Source organism: Suillus plorans, assembly GCF_016647745.1.
Source record: "Suillus plorans strain S12 chromosome Unknown HD556scaffold_42, whole genome shotgun sequence".
In the NCBI taxonomy this organism is placed as follows: domain Eukaryota; kingdom Fungi; phylum Basidiomycota; class Agaricomycetes; order Boletales; family Suillaceae; genus Suillus; species Suillus plorans.
Window position 1 is genome coordinate 185,126 of NW_024537426.1, and position 22,322 is coordinate 207,447.

General features: G+C 45.6%; 4 protein-coding genes across 4 annotated transcripts; 3 read left to right on the forward strand and 1 right to left on the reverse strand.

Moving 5' to 3' along the window:
• Positions 1-541: 541 nt before the first annotated feature.
• On the reverse strand, positions 542-1,702 carry HD556DRAFT_1309861 (uncharacterized protein; the record flags this gene model as incomplete). The annotated part of the gene is made up of 3 exons (XM_041300335.1): positions 542-619; positions 661-1,615; positions 1,680-1,702. The coding sequence occupies 3 exons, from the start codon at positions 1,700-1,702 to the stop codon at positions 542-544; spliced, it is 1,056 nt and encodes a 351-aa protein (XP_041158367.1).
• A 2,405-nt stretch (positions 1,703-4,107) lies between these two features.
• On the forward strand, positions 4,108-7,114 carry HD556DRAFT_1445192 (uncharacterized protein; the record flags this gene model as incomplete). Its single annotated transcript, XM_041306893.1, has 4 exons — positions 4,108-4,453; positions 4,823-5,031; positions 5,081-5,643; positions 6,559-7,114. The coding sequence occupies 4 exons, from the start codon at positions 4,108-4,110 to the stop codon at positions 7,112-7,114; spliced, it is 1,674 nt and encodes a 557-aa protein (XP_041158368.1).
• Positions 7,115-10,905: 3,791 nt separating this feature from the next.
• HD556DRAFT_1445194 (uncharacterized protein) lies at positions 10,906-13,380 on the forward strand (the record flags this gene model as incomplete). The annotated part of the gene is made up of 2 exons (XM_041306894.1): positions 10,906-11,881; positions 11,945-13,380. The coding sequence occupies 2 exons, from the start codon at positions 10,906-10,908 to the stop codon at positions 13,378-13,380; spliced, it is 2,412 nt and encodes an 803-aa protein (XP_041158369.1).
• A 6,433-nt stretch (positions 13,381-19,813) lies between these two features.
• HD556DRAFT_1213502 (uncharacterized protein) lies at positions 19,814-20,137 on the forward strand (the record flags this gene model as incomplete). The annotated part of the gene is made up of 1 exon (XM_041296618.1): positions 19,814-20,137. A coding segment is annotated over one exon (324 nt), but the record flags the coding sequence as incomplete, so codon positions are not given.
• Between the last annotated feature and the right edge of the window lie 2,185 nt (positions 20,138-22,322).

Sequence of the window (22,322 nt, forward strand, 5' to 3'; positions counted from 1 at the left end):
GATCTTGGAGACAAATGTTCGGTCTGCATATGCCTCCAACAGCTCAGGTGGCCATTCTGGAAAGGGCCGAAGGCTGACTTGGCCCTGCAAGCAGCACATACCGAAGTGTGGATTTCGTAGAGAGGAGTTGGAGAGTCTTTCAGATGCAAAGTGCTTGGCATAACAGTTACAACACTCTACATTAAGAGGACCAAGAGTGTCACGGTCAATTGGTTCCGTGTAAGGTAGAGCTCCATCAGGAATATGAACCACCTGATTGACATGCTGGTTATCCTCTGCCTCACGCTGCTGGCGGCGTTCCTGCTGCTGGGTTCTTATTCTTTCTTCATCGTCAGCATGCTGCTCCTGAGATGCTGGATCATTGTATTCACGGAAAGCCTCTTCAAGATGCTCATCCTGTTCACGAATCCTTTGTTCCCGCCGGCGTTGAGCCTCCTCTTCCTCCTGATGTACTCGCTGACGATCTTGATCCTGTCTGTTCTGTAGCTCCTCTTCCTGCTGCTGCATTTCAAAAGCATATTGAACTTCTCTATTAAGCTGCTCAGCTTGCCGTTGCTGCAGGTGAAGAGCTTGCTGCTGCTGTAGGTGAAGAGCCTCCTGCTGCTGCAATTGAGCCTGTCTTTGAATTCTCTCAGCTTCTTGTTGCTGCAAGCGAAGAACCTCATGCTGCTGCAATTGAGCCTGTCTTTGAATTCTCTCAGCTTCTTGTTGCTGCAAGCGAAGAACCTCATGCTGCTGCAATTGAGCCTGTCTCTGGATCCTCTCAGCTTCTTGCTGCTGCAATTGAGCCTGTCTTTGGATCCTTTCAGCTTCTTGCTGCTGGAGGTAAAGAGCCTCCTCCTGCTGCAATTGAGCCTGTCTACGGACCCTCTCAGCCTCTTGCTGCTGCAATTGTAGCTGCACTTGATTTCGACGGAATTCCTCCTGTGCTTGCCTTTGAAGCAAGTCATTTCTAATGCGCTCGTGTTCCCTTTGCTCTGCATTGATATGATTTTGAAATTGAAGATTAAACTGCTGATAATCTGGTTCTGGTAGCATGGGCATAGGTGGTGCATGATTAGGCGCAAAGTAGTGCAGGGGATTGTCAAAGTTGTGAGCACCCTCATAATGAATAGGGCCATACACAGGAGGAGCAGGAGGAGCAGGTTGAATGTGCTGGTTATGAATTGGAAGCACCTGTGGAGGCTGCATAAGTTCTGCCTGTGCCTGCTGTCTTATCTCATCTCTGTCCTGTTGCTGACAAATATTATGTCGACGGCATCTATCATTATGAGCTGCATTCATTTGCTCATTTAAGCGTGCATTATAATCCACTGGAGGATGATGATGAGCACGCTGCACATGTGCAATCGCATTTCGTGGCAAGCCAGGATACTGCTCAACTGGTAGCGGTGGATATCGAAAGTAGAGAGGAGGTTGTGGAACAGGCCCTGCTTGGGGTTCATTAGCCGGCACAAAATTAGGCTGGGGTACAGGAGGCGGAGGCCTATTCTGATCATCATGGGCAGCATGGCAACGATTGCGCCTTGTAGGAGATGTCATCTGAAGTCGATTGAGTCTATCGCGTTCACGTTGCGAGTGACGGTCGCGTTCAGGGGTGATTTGATCTTGATTTCTAAATGGTACATGCAGACATTAGCATCATGCACTTTATGCATAGCAATATATCAGCAACTCACAGAATTGGTATATATCCATCCATGGTTGTTAAATTCAAATGGTTGTTTAGCAAGTGCAAAATTTGCCTGAACTCATCAATCAATAAGTCATTTCTATCATCATTGATAAGAAATAACACCCACCAAAAGTGTATCACACTTTAATTACACTTGGCTGCAGGGAAAGGCAATTTAACTCGAGAATTTCTATTCAAAAGCAGCAGCCAAGTTGTGTAATGATTTGTGTAACCAAAAGTGTAATCAAATTTCTATTATTGCTTTTGTTATTCTCGATGCCTTTCCCATATAGTAGGAAAAGTCTGTTGTTTGTCCGTTGCATTCCCACGGCGCAGTAGGCGTGAGGATTACTGTCCACTATATCGCGTTTGGCAGTATTTTCGGACTTGGCAGAAATTTCTCTCAAATTGGATTTTTTTTTGTTTCACTCTTACTTAGTCTTAGTCTTAGTTTTAGCGAGAAAACCACGCGAGTTTCCAAATAGAAGTTCAAGCGAGGTAAGCGAAAACCATGTGGCCTTACGCGCATCTAAGCGTATCTAAGCGTATCTAAACGAAAACCACATGGCCCTACACGAAAACCACGCGAGCGCGCGAACGTTTCCGAAACCTTTCTCCCTTTCTTCTTAAGATATAACGTGCATTGCCTGCACATAAACCCACAGACTCTAGAATATATCAACACACCACCAAAACGCTAATATTCCGCAAGTACATACTACTAACTACCTTATTTGTATAGCGCGCGCATAATCACCCCCATAGACTTTCACCTTCTAACGCGCGCGCGGCGCCGCGCACTTTTTTGTCTTCTTTTAATTTTCATTCGAGCGCGCGCGCGGTGCAACAAGGCAGGGATAGATGAAGGAAGGCGTGCGAAGAAGACAAGACGGGCGCGCACCCCGCAGAACACGTAGTAAAGTCCATCGCAGTACCTTTATCTCGTCTCGCGCTTGATCCTCACTTACATACTTATAATCTTAATTTCATAGCCCAGTGAATCAGACGAGGACATGGACATGGACATGGGACAACAAAATCAGGATCTATTGCAAAGGCGCATTGGCGCTTAGGAGAAAAACAGGTTGTATCTAGTTCAGAGAAGCATTGGCGCGCTCCTCCAGGTCAGACCACTCCTGGGACATGGCGAAAAGTTTGTTGGAAAGCGCCAAGAGATCCACCTGCTGGGCGCGCGCATACTGGCGCGTCTTCAAAGCGGACGCGCGCATAAGCGCATTTTCCTCCCTCAGGCGCGCTGTCTCAGCTTGCACCTCTCTCAACTCCTCCTCTGGTCCCTGGTACTTGCCTTTTCCCTTAGGCGCAGAGCCAGATGCCAACAGACCGACAGCGCGCACAGGAATATCGCGCGAAGCGCGCACGACCTTTTCCCCCACATCGCGCTCATCAACAATCTCCACATCCATACCAGACGCCTCAGATCCTTCTCCTTCGTCGACGGCAATAGAGGAAGCGGTCTCCTTTGCAGACTCAGTAACAATGGGGCGCTTAGGCATCGGCTTGCGCAGACGCGCCTTAGGTCCATCTGAAGTCTTGCGCTTAGCTAATCAAAGGCGTTAGTAGTGCGCCGACAAAATCTCTCAAGGCGCAACTTACAGAAGGAGCAGGCGCGCTTTGAAACATCGCAAGGAGGGCACCGCTTGCCAGGCGCGCCTCCGCAGTCCTGATCCCTGCTGACGCAAGTGGCGCAGCGTGGCGCCTTCACGACAGACATGTGCCCAACCTTGCGCTAATGCGACCAAATGTGTCAGTGGAGTAGCGCAACAATGAGATATAGAGAACCGCACCTGTTTAGATGCATCAGTACCAGACGCATCAGTTGCGCGCGCCTCGACTTCGGACGCGCCAGTAACGCGCGCAGCACGCTTGGGAGGCGCCTCTGGAACAGCCTCAGTCACCTTCGTCTTCCATCCCTTCACGACCGTCTCAATCTCCTTAGAACTCTTCCGCCCCTGCTTCAGGAACTCCGCGCTCTTATCGCTCATATCCAACTCCACACCCAACACACCCGCGCGCTCGGAACAGTTGTTCATGGTTGCCTAGGAATGTTAGATCACAGAAGGCAAGACATGTAAGCGCACTCACCAACACAGAGCGCCACTCGCGCAACCACAACTCTTGATCCTCAAGCAGTTCTGGCTTGAGATCAGGCGCCGCCATGGCACAAGCTTCCAAGGAGGCTAGGATAGCAGCCCAAGCGCTAAGAAGGCGATTGGTATCGGACACAGCATTGACGTCCTCCATGCGCGCGTCCTCAGGATGGTCTGGCGCCACTGGCTCAGGAGAGGGAGAAGGGGTGGCGTTTAGCATAGTGGCAGTGAAGGGGGCCATGATGGTAATGATAAGGGAGAAGTCAAGAGATCGCGAGAACGCGTCCATCTTCTTATCAATGACCTCTATCGATTAGATCAGTGATGCTCGCGATCATCAAAGGAATGGTCCTACTCTCGCGATCACATGACCCCGTCTATCACCATCTCACCAAATCCAAAATCCCGCGCTATATCACTGAGTGGGGACACTCAGAATGTAAGTCCCCAGGAGATGTAGAGACTCGTGCCTCTCAATGCCGGACATATGGCCCCACGAACCACATATTCCTTACATATTCCAGCTCTTATCCGAAGGATCAGTCATACGCGCTCCCGCGCGCGCGCCATACGTTCGCGCCTCGTTCGCGCGCCTCATACGCACTCGCGCGCTTCCGCGCGCATCCGCGCGCGTCCGTGCGCCTCCCCTTAGGTCTTCTCGTGCCTACCCGTCCGTCCATCCGTCCTATGTCCTCACTGATTTGCTGGTGCGTTATTCTTATCTCTTTCATTGAATTGATGTGCACTCGGTCCGATCCCCGTGCTTACATACAGAAAGTCTATCTTAGACTTTAGATTATATTTAGAGTTGATATGGTTACTCGGTTCGGTACCGCGCTCGGAAGCGCCGCATAGCGCTATCTCCCTTCTTAAATAGAGGGAAGTTCTTTTACTTCGGGTACTACTTTTCCCCCCATTTATCACAGTATACTGCAAGTTGTATAGTGCACCTTAGTACTAGAAATCTGATTATACTTCTCCATCTGCTACAGCTCGCGCCTCTATTATACTTGAAACCATATCCCTTATCACTCATAAGTGCGCTCCCGCATACGCGCGCACCTCTCGCATCTCGCGCGCCCTCGCATCGCTCACGCGCGCCTTCATATCGCTTACGCGCGCCTTCGTGCGCGTTACCTTCTCGCGCCTACCAGCGCCCGTCTAGTTGACAGAGTTTCCCTCCACCTTATTCGCGAGGAACTTCTCTCAGTAGCTGTCCTTTGGGTCGAGCTGTATTCTCGTATCCAGGTCTTGCTGTAGAGCCCCCTTACCTTTAGTGTTTTCACCCACAGTCAAGATTCCTCACCTTCAACGCGCATTCACAGCATCCGCGCTGTGTAATCTGATGCCGGCTACGCCCAACAAACCATCACTCATGATGTATAGAGGTACTGATGCAGTGTGTGAATACGACAATCCCGACCTCATCCCTGGGATGTTCCCCACTTTGTTCCCGTTCGGCATAGGTGGTTTTGATGACAAGACTCGACGCACCCCTCTGGGTTTCCGCCGGCAAATTGAGTACACGCTCGATCTTGCAGATAAATCTTTTCGCTACCATCGTACCTACATGTTTGTCACGCTGAACATATGGCAACGCCGGATGGCCCACCTCCATACACATTTCACTGTCCATCGCGCCCATTTCGACACCTTAGCCAAAAGCCTCGCTTCTGTGAGTGCGACGACGCTGACTCGAGTGGCTGAACATCTAAAAAAAGAAAAATCGTATTCTTCACTCGCTCCAGCTGACTGTGCAGCGCTGAATTTGCTCAACAAGGTGAACACAGTCGCTGCTCGAATCCCTGGATCGCAGTCCTCCAAAATTCACATCTGGAACGAAATTCGTAGCTACTTCGGGTATTTTGGGGTCCCTCAGTTATACTTCACATGTAACCCTAATGCAGCCCACAGCCCCATTTTCCAGCTGATGTGCGGTGATGAAACGGTGTAGGACACGAGCTGGCGCTGGGCTCGTATCGAGCTATTTCACAGTACACGTCAAATACCTGTCACATGCTAATCACTTCCCGATGTCATCCGACGCTAACCCGCCAACCCGACGTTTAGGCCGCATCGGACCCGATGTTTTCCCGCGCACTTGTCCTATCCGTGTCCCGTCCCGTCTTGCTAGCCCCACTAGGTGTGTAGTTCATTATTTCGCACATTACTCACGTCGTAGCCAGCGCTATTACATGTTTTCCCATAGTCCGCAGCGCCTCATGTTTATTTACATGTACTTCGGATCCGAAATACTCTGCCGCTACTTTCGCCTACGGGTTCCGCATTTCTACGTACTTACATATATATTGGACTGACCTCGAGCATTATTCATCATCCAAGTAGAGGGGAACAGTTCCCCAACGCTTAGTGGTCAAACCCGATATTTCGTAGTTCTTAGTTGATATTGCGAATATCATCGCTCTTTCATTATCCGTATCAGTCATTGTTATTATTGCGCACACCGCTCGCTCTTCTGACGCTCGCTATAGCGTTACTATTAGTTTCCGACACCCCGAACCTGAACCCGATAACCCGAAACCCCGAAAACATCGGACCCGACGCTTTTGCATCGGACATCGTAATTATACCTTTGGACATTGTTTCCCGCGCTCGGACTATTGATCTCACATCACTCACTTATCCCCAAGGCTATTCCCAGACCGCAGACCCCTGGGTCGAACGCACTTGTCAGGCAAGTATAGCAGACTAGGCAGTGCAAAGACCACAACACAAATATATCAGTTTGGAGCAATCTTCATTTGTTCCTCTCAGTATTGTTGTTTCTACAACGGTTGATCTCACTCAACGATATCCTGTCTTGGTCTCAGCGCGCGAGCGTGCACTTCGCCTCGCTCAGGATCCAGTTGCTGCTGCTGATTTCTTTCAATTCTGCGTGAAAGCTTTGTTCGCACATTTGTTCGGATGGGACTTTGAGACTGCCACATCCACACCCACGGGCGGCATTTTGGGGCATCTGGAAGCTTTCTACGGAACTAGTGAGTTCACAGAGCGAGGGAGTTTACATGGCCATTTTGTCATCTGGCTGTTGGGCGGTCTCAATCCTACAGAGTTGCACAGTCGCTTGAACGATCCCCTTTATCAAGCCCAGTTCTTCGCGTATTTCGAGGACATTATCCATCATCATTTGCCTGACATAGAGTTGGATGTGGACCCTTCTTTCGAGCCTCGAACCCAAAGACCTCCTGTACCTCTGGACCTGTCGTTGATCGGCCAGAGTCCCCAAAGCGTGCTTAATGAATGGGAGTCTGTCATGGCGACCGATGTCCTGCATGATACGGGAATCATGCATGGACATAACTACTACTAGGAATAACCCTCAAAAGATTATGTCTGTTAGCACAGTCCTCAGACTAGTCACCCCATACCTTGGTATCAAACCTTGGTCCTATATTTCAAGTTTTATATGGAAGAAGAAGAAAAAGTCATATGTGAAGTAAAATGAAGGTCAAGGTATTGCCTTACCTTTGGCTTATTCACTTTGGCTAGAGAAAACCATTGAGAAAAGCTCAAAGCCTAACAAAAACCTATCTAAAAAGCCCGTGTCTTGCATATTGTATTTGTATCATTGTTTCTATCTTGTTTTCTCTAGCATTGTTCTTTTATTTTCTTTTATTTAGGATGCTATGACCTACCAGATACTCCAGAAAATATTATTTCTGAGTATGATGTCATAATGATGTCATATAGCTTCACAGAAAGTTCTAGACTATTCTGCTGGAAATTATGATGTAATGTATGAAGTCATAATGATGTCATAGGCTCTAGAATATTCTAGCTCCACTATGATGTCATCTCTGATGTCATTGCTCTATCTTTTATTTGTATTTTATACTTTTATTGGGTTTCACCCAATATTCTGATTGGTTCTCTCTTTATTTTATTGTTTGCGAACCTACATTACTTTCCCACACAAAATGTATATAAGGAGAGCCCATTCTCCCCCCAAAAAATAGAGATCCCTCTTCTAGGAAATTTTCTTCTCAGAGAAACCCCCTCAGTTGAACAAGACATCTCACTTGTTAAGATCTCCCACTTGTAGCAGAACAAGTGCAGGGAAACGTATCCCTTGAGAATACAAGTTTCTTACGATAAGAAGCTTACGTTACTATTTATTTGACCAACCAGTCTTTGGTCCACGTGATTTTAGAGACCGTTGTCTCTCCTGTTTTACTGTTTAATTGACCAACTCGTGCCTTGGTCAACGTGATTATTCTTGAGACCATTGTCTCACCAGTGCTATTTGTGTCTATTTGACCAACCAGTCTTTGGTCAACGTGATATTACAGAGACCCCTTTGTCTCTACTCCTCTTCGTGCCTATTTGATCAACTTGTGCCTTGGTCAAATCTACCCAGTTCATTTCAGTGCCTAGAACGTGCAATCTAGGCAAAGCTATTTGTACTTCAGACCACAGTTCTGAATCTAGGTAGCAAATCCTAGACAAAGTAATTGGAGGTACACATAAAAAGCTCTGGCTAAGTTGATCACCTGATTGGTTTAGCGAGCCTCCCAAGAACTCACACATTATCTACCACGAAAGAAGAAAAGTCGTAGACCGTGTTAATCGAGGACTGGCAAGAAGTCTTATCCAAGTGAGTGTAATTGTGGTGTCATTACATTCTTACACGCTTTATATAAGACCCTCGGTTATTAAGACATCACTGGAGCCCACCGCGAGGGAGGCTTCTTTTGATTTCGTACCCCCTATCTATCCAAAGAACCATTTATATTCACTATCCTAGTCAACAATTCTACACACAACTACTATTGCGACATCTACATCTACTCTATCTCAGCCTACTATGGCACCATCATCCCCTGCAACAATGGCACCGTCCATTCTTACTATGCCTATTCCAGGAAGCAAGGCAGCACCCAAAAAGTTTAAAGGAGACTTCACAGAAGTCAAAAAGTTTATCAAGCATTATGAAAAGCTATGTGACTACAATCTAGTCACCGACAAAAAGGAAAGATGTGAAACTCTCACTCAATACACTTCACGTCACGTGACTGAGTTTATTGAGGGATTGGATTCATATGAGAATTCTGATTGGGATCAGCTCAAGGCAGATATTCTCAAGTATTATGACACAGATTTGGATACAAAGCGTTATAAACGGAAAGATCTACTCTCTTACGTGAAGGCTATGAGAGGACAACGGATTCCTACTCTAGCAGCATGGAAGAAGTATGTTCGCGGATTTATCAGAATTGCAGGTTGGCTCCAATCTGCAAAGAAAATCACAAAAGATGAGTATGCAGGTTATTTTTGGAAAGGAATCTATAAAAGTTTTCGTGCCAAGATCGAGAGCCGTCTAATGGCTAAGGATCCTGACAAGGATTTGTCCAAGGCATTTGCTGTGGACAAGGTTATTTCAGCAGCAGAAAAGCTACTTCACCGAGACCGATTTGATTCAGATTTGCTTATCTCCGAGGAAGAGACTGACCTTTCATCTTCGGACTCTGAGGACTCTGACTCCACTGAATCATCCTTGACATCCAGTGAGTCATCTGATTCAGATGATGAGCCTGAGATTAAACCTCGCAAGTCTACAAAGAAGACTCTAAAGAAGCGATCTACTGCGAAAGACACTCCTAAGCACAAGGACAAGCATTCTGGTACTACAACACCTATGGATACTTCCAAGAAAACCAAAGGTAGCAAGGACGCTACAAGCATGGAACCACGTGATGAAATTGAAAACCTGATCAAGCAGCTCAATTCCATGTCACTTGAAGATCCGCAATACGCACTTTTGTACTATCGAGTTACCAAGTTGGACCCTAGAGTTATGCAGATTATTTCACCCCCACCTCCTAGGTTTGGTGCTGGCGGAAATCCTAATTCTATGGACCAGAGATTGAATGTTAACCCCAGTAATGGAACTGGCAGGAGATTTGGTTATAACAGACCTCCAGTTCAACCCGGTTCTAGATTCTATCAAGCACCGGGATCATTATTCGAGAATAGGATTTGTTTCGGATGTGGTGAAAAAGGACATTCCATTCCCACATGCCCAAAGCTCGCAAAGTTAGAAGCAGAAGGAAGAATAAAGAGAAATGAGCGAAGACAAATTCTACACCCTAATGGGATTGCAATCAGACGTATGCCGGAGGAAACAGTCATTGAAGCTTTAAAAAGGGAAGACAAAGTTCCTGTTACACATTTTGTTAGCGTCAAACATGATAAGGGAAATCATGACCTTTTGACTAGCAATATGGTAGGGAATATGTCCGCTAGAACTTACGAAGACACTAGCGATGAGGAAACAGAAGAAGAAAGTGAAAATGAAAATGATGCTTTTATGATCCCCGCATATGGCGATGAAAGTGACAAAGAAGACTACTATGTTTATCCAGCAGAGAGAACTATAAAGACTGGTGTCAAAGCCAGACGAGAACACTTTGACGGAGTCTACCCTCCTGTTAGGAAAAGTAACCATGATCAGGAGACTAGGTCAAAGGGGAAGGAAAATGTGACAGGGAATAAGCCCATCACTGCCCCGCGATCTAAGCCAGCTCCTGTATCCAAGAAAGCACCAGAGATTTATGAAAAGCCTAAGCCGTTAACTAAGAGCAGAAAGGGCAACAACGATGATAAGAAGAAGACATCGATCAATCCAAGCTATAATGAAGAAGACAACGATATTATTATGGAAGACATATCTATTCCTAAGCCAGCAAAGGCTAGGGAAGATAAGAAGAAAGAAGAAACTATTGAAAAAGATAACACAAATGCCAATCAAAAGGTCACACAGTGACGTATCTCTGACCTGGCAGTTCGTGCAAAACCAGAGAAAGTTTTGGAGTCAGTCCTTAGGACTCCAGTTTCTTTGGAAGTTGGTGAGATTCTTGGCACATCTCGTGAATTATCAGGGATTTTAGCCAACGCAATCAAGCCAAAGCCTATTATTGTTGAAAAGCCCAAGCTCATTCGATTTGGAGCAAGACCCGTGGCTTATTGATTAAGATGACTATGTATTGTGATGGACAACCTATTAGTGCTATAATCGACACTGGTAGCCAGCTCAATATAGTGAGCCGTCAAGTTTGGAAAGCACAGATTAATCGTCCCATTGACATAGGCAGAAGCATCTCTATGAATGATGCCAATGGAGGCGAAGGAAAATTACGAGGATTAGTTGAAAATGTTCCACTCTCGTGCGGAGCAGTTCATACTAAAGCTAATCTCTACGTTGGAGACCATGTACCTTTCAATTTGCTACTAGGAAGACCATGGCAACGCGGAAACTATGTTAGCATTGACGAAAGACAGGACGGAACATGGCTCGTATTCAAAGATCCACAAAATGTTCAAGCGACACACGAAATGTTATGTACCCCAGATGGTATCAATCCAGAATGGGTTTTTGAACCGTCAACCTGGCTCGGTTCAAAATTCCCTAGCAGTTTCATGATTTTTGATGAAGAAATGGTTATCGATTCTAAGTCAGAAATGTCAAATTTTGACTTACCTATGGATAACATGGCTGGAATATTACCTAATACACCAGTCACTCGAAACTCTACAGAAATATCGAATTTTTGCGGATTACATAATCCCAGTTTTTCAAAAACACAGAATATTCTGGAAGAAAGTGATATCATAGGTGATGTCACAGCTCTAGACCACCAATTTGAATTTATACCTACTCTATATGGTATAAAAGCACCCAGAAACCACTCTATGAAAAATAACCCCCCATATTCTCTCTCTCAAAATTTGCAGCCGGCCCACTTACCTAATTTGGAAATTCGGGTAAGCGGCATGCAAAACGCTACCGACTCTCTGAGTGCCATTTTGGGCACCGCCGGAAGTTACCAGCTGAGTTTGAATTCTCAAAACAGCAAAACGTTGACGCTACAGCTACATCCAGTTCCTAGCGCTACCTCTCCCTCACACAAATCTCTACTCCCCTCTCCTGTTTCTACTCCCATCCAGCCAGCTACAGCCAAAACTGGATGGGAGGAGTCCTTTTCATCTTCTGGCGACCTTGACTTGACCTATCCGGATGACGCCGGACCTTTTGGAGACGCCGCCAAGTTGGAAGAAGGAGGAGATTTAGTGGAAGAAGGTATGTGTTATGATTCTGTTGATTTTTCTAAACGACTGACACACGTTTTGCGCTATGCGCTAGAACATAATGCTACTTTGCACAATGTGCTTGATCCCACCACCATCTACTTGCCGACTCCAAGTGTTCCGCCTCTGGCGCATCAGGTATTGTGCGCCCCCGCTACTCCTACTCCCACACCTGCAATAGGACCTGACCCCACCAATTCCCCATCCCTTCCAGCTCTCGACGCTTCCGCTATGGACTGCGAGCCGCCGCCGCAGGTCCTAACAGCGATCAATGTCCTTCCGGAGCCGCCGCCTCAAGTTTTTACAGCGCTTAACGTCCTATCCCCTACACATACTACCTATCCCACCAGTACTATATTAAATACTGGTACCGCTACTACGAGCTTCCCTAATCCTTTCGCGCCGCTTCCAATTCCTACTCCCCATCTTAGTGAAGCCGCATGGCGCCCAGTTTCCCCACTATCTACATCATCAACTATATCTGACCATCCTATCCCCCAACCTTATAACGAAAAACATGTCCGCACTTCGGTAGACTCGCCTAGCAATGAACTTTGGATTGATGCGCGTCGCGTCGTCCATGTCACTACTATTCCTGATGGCCCGCACCAAGTACCATTTATCAACCAAGTCCGTGTATTGGAAGCCCCCGCTAAGTCTATTCGCACTAGTCCTCCTCCACCTTATGTTTCGCATCGCGCGGACGCAAATGCGACTCACACTACTACTATCTTACCAGTACCTGACAACCACCAGTATCTTTTGGACTATTTTGCGACAGACTTACCTACCACGTCGGACCATCACACTCCTATGCTAGACAAAGTCGCCAACGCTTATCAAGACTATACTGAATGTCAAGACAACCTTTGTGCCTTGGATTGGGACTCGAGAATATTGTCAACACACCCTTTCGTCGACGAGGTCACTGAATCCTTCCCTTCTGCAGGACCAAGATCCGAACGAGACTGGGAGGATCGTGCACAGGACCTTCTCGATCATCGTGTTCATAGTCGTGCCCTCATTGCAATGCTCGAAGACAATATTTTGTCTCGCATGTTAGAAGAAGGACTTCGACGTCCTGGAGTCCTCGCATGTGATCCCAATCAACGCATTGGCACCCATGTACCACCAACACACTACCAAGCTGAACATCCTCCTATCAATCCATTTTTTACTCTCGACGAGACTGATTATTTGAGCTCACTTGCAGCTGTAGCTGATTTCCACGGAGAGCATAGACTTGCAACTTCCGTCGAAGCAGCTCTATTGATGCCATATCCTGATCCTGACATTGTGCATGCTCTAGTCCAGGAAGGAATGCTCGATGGACATAGTGAGAGCCAAGTAATTTCGTTCGCTCGTGCTCGAGATCGTGCACTAGGGATACAACGAGTTTGTCTTTTCATGGTTGCATATCATCCCTTTCGGTCTTCGACTCTTGCTGATACATCACAGCTCCGTTTTACTATCTGTTACAATAACATGTAACCGAGAACCCCTCCTACGGAGGTCATCATGACCTTAGCCCCTGTCCCGCCTATACACCGTCATTGGAAGACTTACCGACTCAACGGAGACTCGTAGAGACGCCTAGAAACGGCCTGGATGCCGTTAGATGACCTAGACCAGCCTAGGCTACATCTGAACGGACCTAGATGGTCCTCGACCCGGATCATGAGGAAGCTCTGCCTCATGGTCAGAAGAGAAGCCGCATGCCTCAGCATGCGCAGTTAGACTCCAAGGCATGCTTCGCCTTGAGGACAGATAAGAGAGGCATGGTAAGCCTCATGTATAGATAATCGACCGCATGGCATCAGATAAGATGCCCTTGTATAGACACACTCATACCTACCTACCGAATGTAGTATTGGTCTGTGCACACGGACGACAGTATATAGAGCAGACAGAATCATGTATATTCCCTACTTGATTCTACTAGGTTTTATCCAGAACTTCCTCTGAAAGACAGTCCCAGTCCTTCAGTCTAAGCCGCACCTTAAGGAAAGCCGACGCTACCTTAAGTGGAACCCCCGAACCTCTCATTCGAGAGAAGATCCCCGTCTCTCCAATAGCGAGCCCGCTATCAGATTAGGCAATCAGCCTAGGGAGAGCTCGAACTATCCTAGTCCGTAACACTATCTGCTTTGATGACGACGAGCTTGACGAAGACTCTGATAGCGATGATGATGAACAGGGACCAGATGCGTCCCACATATTCTTTTTGGCTTAACGACGAGGTGAACCCTCAGAGTGTCTATGACAGATGTACACTGACATCATCGTCTAGACACAGCCCTTGTATTTGTATCGAGTTTGATTTTATTTGTTTGTATTTCTATTCATTGTCCTATTTCGTTTGTCTCTCTCGATTTTCGCTATTCAAAAGTCACAAAAAAATTGTCTCATATTCTCTTACATGTATTTTTAGCTTCGAGCTTCACTTCTTTTTCGTTCGTGCTACTGTTTGTGCACCCTTGTATTTGTATTGTGCTTGCACCTGTTTTTTCTATCTTGCTATTTTTCATTTCGAGTTTGCTTATGTTTGTGCTATTATTGGCCTGTGCCTTTGTGTATTTGTACCTCAAAAGTTCCAGGTTCAAGAACCTAGAACACCCTTTCCCCTACCACTACCATTGTCATGCATGGTAGCATGTGTTAGCATAGTTCTAAATGCTACATATGATTATCCTTGTGTTCAGCCTGAGTCAGGAATGAATTCAAGTCAAAACTTATTTTGTCTAGCTTTCTATAGTGAAGACTTCACTGAGACATCTAGTCAAGAACCTTTGCTTGTTTTTCCCGAGGACTTAGGCAATGATCAAACAATTGACGAGTATTGTTTGAATCTGGCTATAGAAGAAGACCGTCAAACATGCTTTGAAGAGCTATTTGATGACATAACCGAAGATTCTGATTGGGAACCGCCTAGTTCAGACAAGGAAATTGATGATGATTTTCTGGACTATGATGACGATGACTTGTATCTCAGTTATCAAGCATCTACCCTTTCCGACCCATCCTACAACCCAATTCTTACTATGTATAAACGAGTTGACAAGAAGGTCAAGCCCGTTTCTGGCACTTTTCCCCAAGATGCCCGAGTCTTGAGACGATTTCCACACGATCCACTAGAAACTATGATTCCCTTGACACCCCATCCACCCGACTTCATCCCAGACGGAAGACTTACTATCGAACGAATGGAAAGTCTTAATTTCAACTCTACTGGATTTCTTTGGCCTGAGGAGGTCAAACTTTTCCAACACATCATGCACCTGAATCAAGATGCACTAGCATTTGAGGAAACCGACCGAGGAACCCTCAAGGAATCATACTTTTCACCATACATTATCCCTACTATTCCCCATGTGCCTTGGGAATACAAAAACATCCCTATTCCACCCGGTATCAGAGAAAAAGTCATTGATCTACTACGCACCAAGATCAATGCAGGAGTATACGAACCCAGTCAATCAGCCTATCGTTCACGCTGGTTTTGTGTATTGAAGAAGAACGGAAAACTCCGATTAGTCCACGACTTACAACCGCTTAACAAAATTTCTATTCGAGATGCTGGTCTTATTCCGATTGTAGATGATTTTGTAGAATCATTTGCAGGCCGGCAATGCTACACAGTATTTGACCTCTTCTGGGGATTTGACGCAAGAAAAATGCACCCAGACAGTAGAGATTTGACAGCTTTCCTTACACCCTTAGGATTGCTTCGGTTGACTGCATTACCAATGGGATATACGAATGCACCTGCAGAATTCCAGAAGTGCACCAGTTTCGTTTTACAAGATGAAATCCCCCATGTGGCAAATGTTTTTATTGATGACTTACCGGTCAAAGGACCTAAGTCTATCTACCCTGACGATGAAGGAAACCCAGAGGTGTTAGAAGAAAACCCTGGGATCAGAAGATTTATTTGGGAACATGCTGTTGATGTGCATAGGATAATGCACCGCATTAAAGATGTTGGAGCAACTTTCTCCGCAACTAAAATTCAGCTATGTTTGCCGGATGTCCTAATAGTTGGACAGAGATGTACACCAGAAGGAAGATTACCAGACACAGAAAAAGTTTCCAAAATCCTCAATTGGCCTATTCCTACTACTATCAAAGAAGCAAGAGGCTTCATGGGCCTTTGTGGAACAGTCCGCATATGGATTCTAGGTTTTTCAGAACTAGCAAAACCTATTACCCGACTATGGAAGAAAGATGAACCCTTTGTTTGGGGAGAAGAACAAGATGGAGCATTTGAGATGTTGAAAGAAAGAATTTGTTCCGCCCCTGCAATGCGAAGTATTGACTATACTTCAGCAAACCCCGTGATTCTATCAGTTGACTCTAGTTTTATGGCTGTGGGAATTATATTGTCACAAATGGACAATGAAGGAAGAAGAAGACCAGCACGTTATGGATCCCTACCTATGGGAGACACTGAATCAAGGTATTCCCAGCCAAAACTAGAACTCTATGGACTTTTTCGAGCACTTAGGCATTTCAGACTTCACATTATTGGTGTGCAAACCCTTATTGTGGAAGTGGATGCTAAGTATATAAGAGGAATGCTCAACGAACCCGATTTACAACCCAACGCTACCATAAACCGTTGGATTCAAGGAATACTTCTATTTGACTTCACACTTGTTCATGTACCTGCCACACGATTCAAAGGTCCTGATGCACTATCAAGGAGACCTTTGGCAGATAATGAAGAAATACTACCTGATGAGGATTCATGGCTTGATGATATAGCCCTGTTTACTGGAATCTCTCAGGAACACTATCGACCCCGTTCACTATCCCCTTCCTACACTGAAAATTCCTATGAACCAACCACCCTACCATCCATCCTAGCTGCAACCACTACTCAAGAAAAGACTTTGAGGAATATATACAAATTCCTCAGCACATTTGAAGCACCCCATTTCGATCGGACAGCCCAGCGTAGAAAATTTGTTAATAGGGCAACACAGTTTTTTGTCCGAGGTGACCAAATGTTCAAGAGATTAGTTGGCAGACCACCTCTACTTGTGGTATTTGAAGCTAGCAAAAGAGCTTCAATTCTTCATAATGCTCATGAAGAACTAGGACATAAAGGAGTTCAAGCAACTTTTGAGACCATACAGTACCGATTTTATTGGCCTCATTTGTACACTGATGTTAAACACCATGTACAATCTTGTCACGACTGCCAAGTGCGCAGTGTCAAGAAGATGCATATCCCCATCACTGTTTCTACCCCCGCGACTATATTCATAAAGATTTATGTGGATATTATGAAGATGCCTTCAGCTGCAGGCCACAAAAATCTTGTGATTGCTAGAGACGATCTATCCCGTTATGTTGAAGGAAGAGCTTTACGATCCGCATCAGCCAAAGCTATGGCCAAGTTTTTCTGGGAGGATTTGTATTGCAGATATGGAGCCATTGGTCAAGTTGTGACTGACAATGGACCAGAAGTTAAAGGAGCATTCGAGCAACTGCTCATGCGAATTGATATTCCCCAAGTGAAAATCTCACCCTACAATTCCCAAGCCAATGGAGTTGTTGAGCGTGGACATTTCAATATCAGAGAAGCTATTGTGAAAAGTTGTAAAAAGAATATTACGAAATGGCCTGAAAAGGTTCGACAGGCCTTGTTTGCAGAGAACATAACCACCAGTCGTGTCACTGGATGGTCACCCTTCTATTTGTTACATGGAGTCCATCCCGTTCTACCATTTGACTTGACAGAAGCTACTTTCATGGTAGAAGGATTTCATGCTAATATGGACACAGCAGAATTCCTATCCCTACATATCCGCCAGATCGAAAGGAGGCAAGAAGATTTGGATCACGCTGCACAAACTTTGAAGAAGGCACGATTCAAATCAAAAGCTCAATTTGAACACAAATTCCGTCTACGAATGCATTACACTAGTTTTGAAAAAGGAGACTTAGTCCTTGTTCGAAACACTAGAGTTGAAAAAGAACTTAACCGAAAAACAAAACCACGCTATCTTGGTCCTTTTGTTGTAGAAAGACAAACCAAGGGAGGTTCATATGTTCTGAGAGAAATGAATGGTGTCTTATCTAAACGTGGTGTAGCCGCATTTAGACTTGTACCATATATCTCCAGAGATCTATCAATACTACCATCACTAGCAGACCCCCTTGAGGATGAAGATGAAACACTATCACAACCAAGTGCCAATATTTCCAGTGAAGATGAGTCAATCTCACAAAGTGATTGACTTATATAACCCAACCCAACCCTCCCAAACAAAAGAGACCACTGTGACAACACTATCTATCGAGAATGCATCATATGAGAAATATGATTGCACAATCATCGAGACTACTACAAAACAAAGAGCACTTATCAATTCCATCCTCGCTACACAATTGGAAACCTTAGCATATCGAATCAGGAGTTATTACTACAACTCCATCATCATATTTGTGACCCACATCATCACTACTATTGCTACTGAGCACACAACTGGGGACAGTTGTGATTTCACTGCCCCGCGGATGTCCTGCATGATACGGGAATCATGCATGGACATAACTACTACTAGGAATAACCCTCAAAAGATTATGTCTGTTAGCACAGTCCTCAGACTAGTCACCCCATACCTTGGTATCAAACCTTGGTCCTATATTTCAAGTTTTATATGGAAGAAGAAGAAAAAGTCATATGTGAAGTAAAATGAAGGTCAAGGTATTGCCTTACCTTTGGCTTATTCACTTTGGCTAGAGAAAACCATTGAGAAAAGCTCAAAGCCTAACAAAAACCTATCTAAAAAGCCCGTGTCTTGCATATTGTATTTGTATCATTGTTTCTATCTTGTTTTCTCTAGCATTGTTCTTTTATTTTCTTTTATTTAGGATGCTATGACCTACCAGATACTCCAGAAAATATTATTTCTGAGTATGATGTCATAATGATGTCATATAGCTTCACAGAAAGTTCTAGACTATTCTGCTGGAAATTATGATGTAATGTATGAAGTCATAATGATGTCATAGGCTCTAGAATATTCTAGCTCCACTATGATGTCATCTCTGATGTCATTGCTCTATCTTTTATTTGTATTTTATACTTTTATTGGGTTTCACCCAATATTCTGATTGGTTCTCTCTTTATTTTATTGTTTGCGAACCTACATTACTTTCCCACACAAAATGTATATAAGGAGAGCCCATTCTCCCCCCAAAAAATAGAGATCCCTCTTCTAGGAAATTTTCTTCTCAGAGAAACCCCCTCAGTTGAACAAGACATCTCACTTGTTAAGATCTCCCACTTGTAGCAGAACAAGTGCAGGGAAACGTATCCCTTGAGAATACAAGTTTCTTACGATAAGAAGCTTACGTTACTATTTATTTGACCAACCAGTCTTTGGTCCACGTGATTTTAGAGACCGTTGTCTCTCCTGTTTTACTGTTTAATTGACCAACTCGTGCCTTGGTCAACGTGATTATTCTTGAGACCATTGTCTCACCAGTGCTATTTGTGTCTATTTGACCAACCAGTCTTTGGTCAACGTGATATTACAGAGACCCCTTTGTCTCTACTCCTCTTCGTGCCTATTTGATCAACTTGTGCCTTGGTCAAATCTACCCAGTTCATTTCAGTGCCTAGAACGTGCAATCTAGGCAAAGCTATTTGTACTTCAGACCACAGTTCTGAATCTAGGTAGCAAATCCTAGACAAAGTAATTGGAGGTACACATAAAAAGCTCTGGCTAAGTTGATCACCTGATTGGTTTAGCGAGCCTCCCAAGAACTCACACATTATCTACCACGAAAGAAGAAAAGTCGTAGACCGTGTTAATCGAGGACTGGCAAGAAGTCTTATCCAAGTGAGTGTAATTGTGGTGTCATTACATTCTTACACGCTTTATATAAGACCCTCGGTTATTAAGACACCGAAATCAAGTTTTGTGGTGAGGTCTTACAACGTCATCGATGTTGTCGAGTTTGTCACAAATACGGCAACGACGAACAGTGCCGTTTTCTGTTCCCTCATGAAGTCGTCGAAGCATCCTATTTCGATCCGGAGTGTAAGTCCGTGGTTCTCATGTGTAGGGACAGTACCATCAACTACTTTAACCCTTACATCCTCGTTTTCTGCAGACATAATCACGATCTCAAGTCTATATTGTCCGGCAAAGCTGCGAAAGCTGCTATGTTTTATATCACTGATTACATCACCAAGATGGACTTGAAGATGCACGAATTGCTGTCTTTGATGTCCAGAGCTGTGTCCCAAGTATCCGTTTTGCCGACTGAATCCGATCTCACCTGTGCAAAAAAATTGCTGCACAAGTGTCTATCCCAATTTGTACGGCAACAGCAGATTCATGCGCAGCAAGCCGCTCGGTATATTCGTGGACTCGGAGACGACATTCCATCCCACCAGACAATGCCCATGCTTTCCGGTCTCTTGCTGTCCTTTGTGAAGGAGGAATTCATGCTGAAACTGAGTTCAGCTGAGATTGAGGACGCAGAGGATACGGAGCAACTTTCCTTGCGTGTCCACACTGACAAATCAGGTCGCATCATCGCCATGAATCAAATTCACCACTACTGGTTCAGAAGCGATTCACTTGATGCAATGTCCTTCTATGACTTCTGCCGCTTTGTCCGTCTCGAATGCAAAAGTAAGAGTGAGAAGATGAAGAATACGGCTGACACACGGTTGGGCGTCTTGCGCAGACACAATCTGAAGCCTGGGCATGATCTATATCTCACACATGTCCTTCTGGAACACATGAATTGCGAACGAGGGGAGGGTCGTCGTGCACTCGTGCCTCGTGTTGTTGGAATGAACGTGCCGCGGAAGAAGTCTGAGCTTGAGTGGGCCCTATTCACTCTATCCCATTTCAAGCCCTTTAGCTGTTCTCGTCCATTGATAACGCCGGGCCAGACATTGCTGGAGACTTATGGAGGTCAGAAGTTTGATGAGTTTGCCACCCGGGTCATGAACAATTGGGAAGCAGTGCACGAGTGTGAAGATGAACGTGATGCCGAACGACTACACAGGCGTGCAGCAATCGCAGCAAAGAGCAGGCAACTCACGTCGACACTGTTATCGAGAGGCCTCGCTGGAACAGACACATCAGATGAATGTGATGCCGTCGAGGTCACGTCAAATCAGAAAAGACCGGTTCGTGAACTGCGGTTGGAACACACGATCGCATTGCTGCGTATGGCAGGTTGGATGCAGCCGGAGACCATCATTCAATCTGGACCTGGTGATACTAACAGCGAGTCAGTGAGTATGCCTGACGAAGTTGACAAGCTCACTTTGAAAGTTTGGAAGAAGGCCATACAAACCCAGGCCAAGTTCGTGGCCCAGACTCGGCAGAATGCCTTGAATCCCGAAGAGCAGAGTGCTGTCTCATTAACAGAGGTTGAGCACGAGGCCGGAGATCAAGTGACCACGGTACCTCATCTGTCCGTCGGCCCACAGTCCTGTGCCCCTACAGAGTCCGACGTTCAGGACAACATCGCACGCTCGATGTCTGAGGACCCTGCCAAGTGGATGAAGCACTTGGAAAAACAATTCGGCCTCAATGAGAAACAGACCATATGTTTTCGACTGATCTGTAATTGGTTTGTCAACAAACACATTTTGAAATTGGACACCCCGCCATTGTCAATGATCATGACAGGCCCGGGAGGCACTGGTAAGACATATGTTGTCAATGCTGTCAAGAGCTTCATGTCTTGGTATGGATGCGCTCACCTGATCCGTTTTTTTGGCCCCAACGGGTTCTGCAGCGTCACTAATCGACGGTATGACAATTCACCAAGGCTTGGGTATCAAGATCAAATCTGCCCGTCACGGCAAACCAAACCGAGATGTGGGGAACAGTTCCGAAGACTATACAGTCCTTGTAAGCGTGCGTGACAGAACTCGCTTGCGAAATGAGTGGAAACACGTCGAAATCGTGTTCGTCGACGAATCCTCCATGTTCAGCCTCCAGCTGATTTGTGACTTAGACCATGCTCTGAGATATGCTAAAGAAAAGCCTGACGAATATTTTGGAGGTGCGGCGTTCATCAGCTCGGGGGACTTCTACCAATATCCGCCTGTTGGAGGCACACCATTGTTCTCGCCCATTTCAACCTACGGGCCTCAGACAGAACAGGAGATTTTGAAACACCTCGGCCGCTTGGCTTGGAAGACTGTGAACACCGTTGTGACTTTGACCGAACAGCAACGCATGAAGGGAGATCCTGAGTTCAGTGAGGCAGTTCAACGTCTGCGCATGCGCGAATGCACTTACCAGGATGTTGACATGTTTAACTCCCGTCTCATCAGATCGAACAATGAGCCACATGGAATAGACCTGAGCAGTCCTGCGTATCTGGGTGCCGCAGCCATTGTCAGCACAAATGCAATCCGGGAAGAACTCAACTCACTGAAAGCA